At 33.6% G+C, this 10768-nt stretch overlaps 1 protein-coding gene and 1 long non-coding RNA gene across 2 annotated transcripts; one reads left to right on the top strand and one right to left on the bottom strand.

Moving 5' to 3' along the window:
- Window positions 1-6887, top strand: LOC127247332 (transcription initiation factor IIE subunit alpha-like). The gene is made up of 11 exons (XM_051269163.1): window positions 1-149; window positions 1257-1291; window positions 1393-1515; window positions 1950-2070; window positions 2582-2710; window positions 3521-3630; window positions 3735-3918; window positions 5012-5215; window positions 6059-6292; window positions 6416-6614; window positions 6739-6887. Exons 2-11 carry the CDS (start codon window positions 1266-1268, stop codon window positions 6828-6830), a joined length of 1422 nt encoding a protein of 473 aa, XP_051125120.1. The 5' UTR covers window positions 1-149; window positions 1257-1265; the 3' UTR covers window positions 6831-6887.
- Window positions 13-10095, bottom strand: LOC127247333 (uncharacterized). Its single transcript, XR_007837883.1, has 3 exons — window positions 7527-10095; window positions 6734-6854; window positions 13-134 (listed from the first exon to the last, which is right to left on the bottom strand). It is a non-coding gene; the product is annotated as an uncharacterized LOC127247333 (long non-coding RNA).
- Between the last annotated feature and the right edge of the window lie 673 nt (window positions 10096-10768).

Genomic DNA, 10768 nt, shown 5'->3' with positions numbered 1-10768 from the left:
TTAATCTTCAGTCGCCGTCTACTTCAGTCGCCCTAATCGCTGGCCTCAATTTCCACCGTCCTCAGCTGCCCTGGCCCAATTGATTTTACTCAGCAGCATCTTCTCCGTCTATCAGTCGTTGACAGCCGCCGGGCCTGCATTTTTCTAAAGTAAGTTTCCAATTTGACCAATTTTACTACAATTATAACGGATGTGTGTAAATTTTTGTAGGGATATTCAATTTCAACCGAAGACATAAAATTTTCAGTATCTCTGAAACCTCCACCCCCAACCCCCCTTTTTTATGGAGAAAAAAAAAAAAAAACCTTTCTTTGAACATATTTTAATTAATGTTTTTACAGTAGAACAAGCATTTTAGAACTATGGGTGTTAGTTCGCTTTATTTATTTATTTATTTTGTGATTGATTTCATGTTTTCCTCAAGTGATTATATTCATTTTGTTGGGTTAACACTTGTATGTAGGAAGTGGTTGACTTGAGAATCTTATTTGTTCTTTAGTGAAGTCGAATGAAAAAAATGTACTGAGCTACTTGAGAATCTTATTTGTTCCTTAGTGAATTCGAATGAAAAAATTTACTGGGCTTAACAATCTTTTTAGCCTAAGTGAGCACTTTGATCCTATTTAAGCATTGCATGATGCAAATTTCTTTTTCTTTTTCTTTTTCTTTTCTATTTTTTTTATGTTTTATTATTATTTTATATTATTTTATTTTATTTGTGTGTGTAATGTTGAACTGAACTTGAATTTTAAAACTTGCGGGAAGATGCATGTTGAAATACATTTGAGGATTTAATACAATTAAAATGATGAGGGCCATTAGGGACACCCCATAAACTTATATTAACCTATTGTAATATGTATTGAGACCTTTCTTTCTGATCTGATCACCAACTCTTTAGCATATAACTTTTCTTCGCTTAAGCCTCATTTTGAGAATCTTTAAATGCTATGCTTTTATACCTACTGAAATTGAAATGGAAGAAAAAAAGAGAATCAAAGAATGAAGGTAGAAATGGTCTAGTAATCCATAGAAACTTGCGACAACTAGATCTTATATGTCATCATTTCTAAGACTGTTTTTGCATCGCTCATTTGATAAGTCTGATATTTTTTGGTTCTTTTCACCATTCTTTATCCGTTCATTTTATTTTTTTTCTTTTCCAATCTTGTAAATTCCCGGCCGAACCTAAAAGCCGGCATCGTTTTATTTTTTCTTAATTGTGCTGATGGTGGTTTAACAAATTTTTCTGAAAGGTGGGAGCCATGAGCAGCATCGAACCATTTAACCGGTACTTTCATTGTCGTGCTTTTGTTTTTTTGTTATTTGTGTTGCATATCAAACCAACCAAGTGTTTCTAATGCTACTTTTTTCTTTGTTCTTGGATAACAGTCTGGTGAAACTTGCAGCAAGGGCTTTTTATGATGACATAACTACAAAAGGTGAAAACCAGCCCAAGAATGGAAGAGGCGACAACAGAGGGATTGCCGTGGTGGTTCTTGATGCTCTTACTAGGTGATTTTCCCCCCTTCAAGATTAAACAAGTAAAAATTTAAATTTGATGGGCGGTATATGGTTTATTTATTATATTAATTCGTATTGGCATTATCATACTGGTATGGTTGTTTTAGCTCATTTTGTGCATCTTTTTTAATTATATATAGTTTGTTTTTATTTAAAACCCCTTATTACAGTTCAACATAATTTATTATATGTGGTGTTTATTTAGGTATTTCAGACACAAGTGATTCCATGGCCATAAGTCTATTGATTCTTTAAGTGGAGTGTTTTGGTTTTAGTTTTCCAATTTGAAGAATGTTTTAAGATCAACCTTGTCATTAACTTGATCAATTCAATACTATGTGTGGGTACTACATTATTTTCTTTTCGGGGAAACAGTGGCGAACTGAACTTAGTTTGGAACATTTTATTCTGTTCTTTTTGTGCAGGCGGCAATGGGTGAGGGAAGAAGATTTGGCTAAAGATTTGAAGCTTCATACCAAGCAACTTCGTCGGACTCTCAGGTTCTTTGAAGAAGAAAAATTAGTGGCTCGTGATCACCGGAAGGAGGTTAGCTATGCTGTTTATTGTTTTGGGCCTGTGTGATGATACATTTCAATACTTATGTACTCCTCTTCTCTAATCCTTTTTTACCCTACCTCCCTGTTTCTGTGGTTTTCAAGTCATGCAATGTTACCCCTATCAGTTCTTGGCGTCCTTATGATCAGTTTGGGTTAGGAATGGCCATTATGGGTATTTTCTATCTAGAATATTGTGTCTTCCCTGGAATGTAACGGTTTCACATTACTTGCATAAATGCAAGATTTACTTGTGCTATTTTGCAAATATTTTTGAGTGTCCTTTGCAGTTATCAATCTAGATTATGACTCATGACCCATAATGAACATTCTATATTACACTGCTTGCACAAACATAACTTATATATGAATTAGCTACTAACGTATCTGTCATTAGAATCTTATTAGTCTGAATTTGGCTTACACTTCAAGTGTTACTTTACTTTGTGATGCCATTTTGTTTCAGTATTGCTGTATTATATTTTGCTTCTTGTCTTTTTCAGACTGCAAAAGGTGCAAAAATGCACAATGCTGCAGTGGCTGCCACTGGTGATGGTCCACAAACTGGAAGAGAAGGCGAGGAGAAACTCAAGATGCATACTCACTCATATTGTTGTCTAGACTATGCACAGGTTTTAGCTTCCCCAATTGCCATGCTAAAATATATTACTTTGGAATGGCTTATCATATGTGCATATTATATGGAAATCCTGTTAATTTGATAGGTATATCTGCATATCAAATAAGTATGTGTGGAAGCACTTATGAAAAGCAGCTAACCGGTTAAAATATGCCTCACATGGTAGTGGTGAAGAAAATCTGTTTATTATAATATCAAGAAATTAAGGATTTGTTTGCTTAAGTTTTTTTTCCCCTGTGTCTTACTATTCTATCTCCAAAATTCCCTTTAAAAACATTACATTAAACACATATTTTCAATTCATAACATAGCATTCAACCATTATCTCCCCCCAAAACCATTTAAAAAAAAAAGTAAACTATTCCTAAAGCCTATGTTGAAAGCATTGGAAAGGAAAAGTGGAGTGGGGGTGGGGGGGGGGGGGGGTGTTGAGGGGGTGAAAAAGTGTTGTTCGAAGAAAGATATAGAAGTTTTCATCTAGGAAATATACTCAACTCCTTCAAATCTTTATTCCTGGATCATATGCTTTGAGGTTAAGACATGGAATTGTTGGTCATGTGATCAGTGAGAGAGCATAAATATATCCATTGGAGATCAATCATGGTCCCATAGTTAGGACTTTTTGGTGTTTCTGAACTTCGAATTTCTGGGAAGTTTATTGGCTTGGGTAGGATGGTTTTAGTATTGAATAATTCTATATTCTGTTTGTGTTCATCACACAGAGATATACTTCCTAGCTAGATTGAAGATGTTAGATTTATCTGCTTTAATTAATTATACCATTCTATTCATGTATTTGCAGATATATGATGTTGTGAGATATAGATTACATCGAATGAAGAAAAAACTGAAGGATGAATTGGAGAGCAAAAATACAGTTCAGGAGTATATATGCCCCAATTGCAGTAAGAGGTATATGCTGTAAATAGATCTTTTTTATTTGGTTTTTTTTTTTTGTAAGGTTTATTGATTGGCTGATTAAAAGGTTCTGATTATCAATTTCAACGAACTTTCAGATATACCGCTCTTGATGCACTCCGGTTGGTTACTCCATATGATGAATACTTCCACTGTGAAAGCTGCAATGGGATCCTTGTGGCTGAAAGTGACAAGTTTGCTGCTCAAGAGTTAGGAGATGGAGATGATAATGCAAGAAGGCGTCGCCATGAAAAGTTAAAGGACATGCTGAAAACTATGGAGGTTTGTACTCTTTGCTGTTCAAGATGTTTTTGGTTTCTTTACATAATCCTGCAATTCTGTAGTGTCATGTTTTGAGAAAAGGGCTCACATTAAAGTTCTAACATCATTATTATTTCTTATTTGTAAAAGAAGTCATCTCCCCTTTGATACGAAGGTTGAGTAGTATTGTAGTAAGTCATTTCTCTCTTTTTTACCCCTGATTTGTAACTATGGTTCAATATTTAATTTATTTGAACCAAGGGGCATTCTGAAATTATTTCATCTGAATATATGTATGCATACCCACATATGATTATGACTCAAAACTCTGCCTGTTAATTCTTTCACCTCTGATATCATCTGGTAGCTTCCCCACCCCAAAGACTCAATTTTTTCCATTATGTATTTCTTTTGTTGCCTGAACTGTAAATTTATAAGTAACTTGTATTTATAGCGTGTCATCGTGGTTCAATGACTTGTTGGCATTCTCTTTTTGGAGGAAGCAAATAAACCTGGCATCTATAAGGGAATGGAATTTATACTTCATTAACAATTAAAGATAGATTAAGCCAAAATTAGAAGGATAAGGAATTAAAAGATCCAATTGATACTTGATGTTTCATGGTTATGTTTCCAATGATGGTATGGATAGGCTTTTAAATTGAGGAGTTAAGGATTTGATTGGTTTTTCTCATATATGTCTGGTGCTCTACTACTATAAGTAGGTTAAACTGCTTTGTATTGTGAATTGTGTGATACACAGTAACCATAATGCATTATGCTGTGGAATATCAAATTGTATTTTTCATTATATGTGTAATTATTTGTAACTTAGTTTCTGCTCAATTACCATTCTAATAACTTGAGCTTATCGAAATGGCATGAAGAAACAATAGATGGAAAATTTTTGTCTATATGTTCGAAGATTGAGCATGTCTTGGATCTCAATATCCATGGAACTCATTTACGAGAAGCTTCATAAGGAATCTCGTGTATACTTGATAGGCATGTAAATACCATGTTCAAGTATTTACCTAAAGGCAAATATAGTGTGTGGAATTTTATATATCAATGCCCAAAATTGAATATACTCTTTCTATTTGTTCAATTACAGGAACAGCTCAAGCCATTAATGGACCAACTTGCAAGAGTCAAGGATTTACCTGTTCCCGAATTTGGTAGTCTTCAAGCATGGGAACTTAGAGCAAGTGCAGCCAACCGAGCTGCCAATGGAGACCTCAATGCCAATGACCCTTCAAAATCTTCTAATGGCCTTGGCTTTGGTGGAACTCCCATGCCCTATGTTGGAGAGACAAAGGTTACTGCTTCTACATTTCACTGCTTGCTAAGCTTTTGTTTTCTTCCACTTTTGCGTCCAAATAGTCGGCGTATGCATATATTTTTTCCTGCTGAGGATAATTTTCTTGGGATGTTTTATTGCATATGTATATAGATTTCACATACTTGTTTAGTTGTGTTTTGAAAGTATTTGGGTGTCTTGGGAATAATTTAAATTTGAATGAAAAATATATATTGGATTTGGTGTTTTAAATGGAAAATAGATGTTGGATCCTATGTTTAAATAGCTAATATATTTTTTTATGTAACATTTTAAATGAAAATTAGACATTAAATGGTACGTCTTTTTAAAGGGAAAAATTTTGTGAGTAGTACGAAAATGAATTTAAAATACAAGTAAACAAACTATTTGCATGGTTAATCACTATGGGTGTGCTTGTTTGGGGGTTTAAATTTTGAATTAGGATTTGAATTGAATAATTGTATGATGAGATAAAAATAGATATTGATGCGATGTTTTGAATGTAAAATTAATTTTTAGTACAATATAAAAAATAAAAAATAGATATTTGATTTGATATTTTTGGGGAAATTTTTTTTGATGAATAGTAAACTTTTGCAAAATCCCATAAACGAACACACTCCATATATTTATGTAAATATTATATCGGTTTCCAGAGCTGTGTGCTGTGTGTTTGTGCTGTAAATAGATTATATAGTAGTGAGACTATTGAAGAATGAAAAGGTAATCTTAGATAGCAATATTCAGCAGCATGAGCTACTTACCTAATAATTTGTCGTTTTCTTAACTTTGTGATTATTAGAACTGTTTGGATGAGAACTTAGACCTTGGGATGGACAGGTTGAGGTTGCTTTCACAGGTATTGATGATAAAGGAGAAAGTGTTAAAACTGCGAGTGCAAATGCACCTATGAAAGTTTTGCCTCCATGGATGATAAAAGAAGGAATGAACCTTACAAGAGAGCAACGTGGGGAAGCCAAGGCAGAGTCGAAGACTGGCGGTAATTTGACAGCTTCTGGAAATTTTGATGACAAAAAATCCACCACTGCAAACGAGGATGAAAAGAACATACAGGTTTTTCAAACCAATTTTTTTTTTTTTTTTCGTCTCCATATTTCTCTTTAGATGAGTTGAATTTGCGCTATAGCGTTAGCGTCTATTATATTAATATAAACTGTTGTCATATTTTGACTCTAGGATGAATACATCAAAGCATATTATGCTGCTCTACTTAAGCGCCAACAGGAGCAAGAAGAATCAGTCAAGAAGGAAGAAGAGTCGACTAACGCTACAATCTCCCATGGAAACCTAACTGCTGAACGCCAAGTTGGCATGAAGTCAAAACGAGATGATTATGAGGGAGATAATGCTGAGTGGGAGGAGCCCCCTCCAACAGGTAAATACTATGTTTTATTAATTTTTCCAGCTGCTTATTTCAAACTGAAATCAAAATGAAGATAGGCCATAAAAGAAAAATTGGATTGGCATTTGGTAATGAGTATAAATTGCACATACCTCAGGTGGCGCAACCGGGTATTATAAAGTTGGCGACTTAAATATGGAAGCTGAAGTTTCCGAAGAGGAAGAAGACATCGACTGGGAAGAAGGCTGAATGCTCAACTACAGCACGACTCTCCTGCCATTAGAACTAATTCAGTGATAGTGTGACTATAACCGGTGTAGAATATCTAGTGTTGTAACGACTACTGTTAGGGTGTGCATGTTTATGTACTGGACTTCACTGTAAATGGCATCTCTATGCTTATGTGTTGTAGTGTGTATTGCTCTGTTTATATGGTAGTGAAATCATGTGGAAGAAAACTAGGACACCTTATGTGACAATGAAATCTTAGTTGCAGCAAACATTTGTTGGAGTTCTATGTAAAACCAAGCAATGTCCACACTGCTAAAAATAAATATTGGAATATATTGGCATATAATTCCTCTTAAGAACAAACAATTGGTGACCATTGTTTTATCTGAAGGATTTATCAATACCCTCTGTAATTTTAGCATTCATGTCATACCCCCTGGGATTGAGATTAGTTAATAGATTGATTACACTACTTATTTTAACCATATGGATTCCAAATCTTTCGTCGGATGAGCCTTATTCATTTCTGCTTTAGAGTTTGCTTTAGAAAGAACTCTAGACTTACACATACTTGTTAGTTTACAAGCTTGAACTACATATCTGACTTGCTAGCATTATTTACCAGGAAACAACTATTTTGCTAGTCTTATTTACCAGGAAAGAAGATTAATATTACAAACACAAACAAATTTGAACAAAGTACCATATACATACCTCACCGTTTTGACAAGGCAGCCGGCACCTATCCTTACAGAGCAGGCATAATATCCTTCAAATTGCAGCTACCATAAATAATACTCCCTCCGTCCCAAACACCCTGCAACATTTCTTATACTCTGCAATATTTTCAAAATATGAAATAATTATACTTAATTTCTACCTCACACTATCTCATCACATCACCCAAATAAAAAAATAAAATATATACTTTTCTTTCCACCATATCACTTAATTTCAAAATTATCATACCTAATACTACCCACCGCCGAAATCAAATGTTGCACTTTGTTTGATACGGAGGGAGTACATACACAAAAAGAGTATATAAAAACAGAAATCTAATGTTGCAAATTTGAAGCAATCATGTTTTAATCTTCTTTGTGCCAATTTCCATCAGCAGATCATTTAACAGTTGACTACACTTCAGAACTTGCACAATAAAATTTGGTTACAGCGCACTGTTTCCAATAGAAACAAAAAATTCAAAAACTGATAAAAACAACACCAACGAGACCAAAAGCTTATGAAGAAGATGATGCCAGTCAAGTTCAGAAATCCCACTCTCCATCATGTTTCACTACATGTTTATTCCAATTGTAGACTAACACATCTAAAAGAATGACATTTTAGTGTTTAAGAAAAAAAGTGACTTCCCTAGAAAACACATATAAGTTGTAACTGATGAAAACAGCACTGAATGATGTGACTATTCTAAATATTGCACGCCTACAAACTAAAGAATAAAAACAGGTGCTATTTATTAACAAGCATTTGAAAGACGGAAACAATGCTCACATTGAGGAGGCTTTCTGCAAGTGTATATGAAACAAGAGAATTGCAGCAGATCATGGGATACTAAGTTGACATTATTTCAAATGTCTTCAAACAAGTCAATACATGGAGAACAATTAATCTCTAATACTATTCAATCTTCCCCTTATTTTTCCACTATAACACAATATTCACACAAGGTACTCTAAATGTATTGGCCATAGATGTTATAACATCCAACTTCTCAAGAATAATTGAATTATTGATTGAACTGAAGTAAGTTTAGATTTCGAGATAAAAAAACACCCAACTGCAACAATAGATACAAAAGGGATCCCAACATCTATTGGGATCACAATGAATGAGCATCTCCTTATGCCATAAGGTTCTTTTCCATCAAATTGCACACCAGATAAGCATACCTCAAATAGTAACACAACAGTTCATAACAATATGGATCACTATTAAGCAGCAACTTATTATTGCAAATGGCCGTAATTTTGCAGTTCTCCATACCAATTGTTCATAGAGCACAATTACATCAGGGTATGCCAAATGCAATGAATACCAAACAGAACAAACATCTAAGATACACAACATACAATGACTAATCCACAAAACTCGCATAATCTGCACTTGACATAATTTCCCAATATAAATGAATCCAAACAATCAATAATAATTCATCTTATCTAATTACCTACTATTCTGATTAGCCACTAGATAAACTAGCTATATCTCTAATACCATTTAAATATCCAGCTATATTCTACAGTGTTCCGTGTGGATTCAGACAATATTGAGCATGATATAACTTACAAGATATATATGCAAACAGTATTTCTTGGCCATATTATCCCATCATACAATAATACATAAATAAGTAACTCGTCCACAGCACATTCTCGAGTGCTCTAAGCTCTTCTATTAAACACAAAGTAGTTACAGTCTGTATTTAGTTGATATACCACATTACAATTTGAGTGATTAATTGCATTTCTGAATCAAAATATCGCATGCAATACACTTAATTTCTGGTAACTCAAAAGGTGAAAGAGTAACTGTTCATATATATTTAAATATGAGCTGCTAAAGAATGATTGTCAAACATATTTAGATCAAGTCATCACAACATTCAATTTTAAATATGTAAGGCAAACTGAATTTATCTTTTCTAGAAATTATTGTTCTACTTTGACACCTTACTAAAATACCAAAAGTATGAAAATCAATAATAAGATTCTTAATTTTTACTATCAGAATAGGAAAATATGAAATGATGAACTTTACAATGACAACAATCAATCAACACCACCAATTATTTCTATTGCCATAAATAAAACAACAATTATAGTATAAAATTAAAAAAAAAAAATGGATATCCCTTTTTGAGCAGTTATTCATACTACTTATGTAGATCTAAAACTCTTCAATTCATACAAAAGAAAAGAACAAACAACTGACAGAAACAGAAGAACAAGACTTCCCAAAACACAAATCAAGAATAAGAATTGCTTATACCTCACCGAAGGAACTCACAGATAAGTCACACCTCCAAAACAAAATAAAATCTAGAGAGATTTGGACAAAAACCGATCTGTATCAACAAATCTTAATAAAACAAGAATACAAAATGCAATAAAGGGAGAGCGGAAGAGATAGCAAATGTGGCGACGTGAAAATTAGGGTTTCTCTATTTATAAGGGTTGTGGCGGTGATAGGGAATGCAGATGTAAGCATTACGGATTCTAGACACTTCTAATACAAGATGGCGTAATTGCTACCGCCAAACGGTGCCGTGTGCGGATACAGCACTATGCCACTTCAGTGTTGCACAAAAATCTTTGCTGACATGGTGCACCACGGACAGTTCGTGAACATGCTATAACAATGTATGGCTCAAGCTAGCAATATAGATATAAATATATATATATATATTCATCTTGCAAAAATTAATCAACAATGATAAGTTAATTTTCATACTTAACAATAAATATGTGCATAATTTTAAGTATTGCCATAAATGCTAAGAAAATATGTGCATTATCTTAAGAGTTTGATCATAAACTGTAATCATCAAATTTAATATATTCACCATCTTCTTTGTCATCAATATCTTCTTCATCTTCTTTGTTTCAAATCTTCAAAAAAATGTCTTCGTCAATCATTTCATAAATCAATCAACTTGGATGATGACACTTTTCTCTGTTTTGTTGATTAAATACACAATAATATTAAAACATATCACACCCAACAATTAATCGATTGATGGAAGGCAACTTATCAAGTAAGTAGTAACACTGTTATGACTTTGGTTATAAATCTGACAATCCAATTCCTTTTCTCTAACTGAGGAAGTGCTTTGTTATTTACTTAAAAAGTAAAATTATGTTGAGTGCAAGTAAAATTATGTTCACAATCCAATGCTTCCAAGAAACAAGCACAAGATGTTGCCGTGGCCTGCA

This window comes from Andrographis paniculata, unplaced genomic scaffold (assembly GCF_009805555.1).
Source record: "Andrographis paniculata isolate CXL003 unplaced genomic scaffold, ASM980555v1 Contig32END, whole genome shotgun sequence".
Classification (NCBI taxonomy): domain Eukaryota; kingdom Viridiplantae; phylum Streptophyta; class Magnoliopsida; order Lamiales; family Acanthaceae; genus Andrographis; species Andrographis paniculata.
The sequence above is the reverse complement of the archived record's forward strand: the minus strand, read 5'-3'. Positions and strand labels throughout refer to the sequence as shown.

What these genes read in the sequence shown, in the direction of transcription:
- LOC127247332 (XM_051269163.1), top strand. Translation starts at nt 1,266, where the DNA reads ATGAGCAGCATCGAACCATTTAACCG. An exon ending in TGCCCCAATTGCAGTAAGAG is followed by an intron (nt 3,631 to 3,734) that starts GTATATGCTGTA and finishes ACGAACTTTCAG; the next exon opens with ATATACCGCTCTTGATGCAC. An exon ending in GGAGGAGCCCCCTCCAACAG is followed by an intron (nt 6,615 to 6,738) that starts GTAAATACTATG and finishes CACATACCTCAG; the next exon opens with GTGGCGCAACCGGGTATTAT.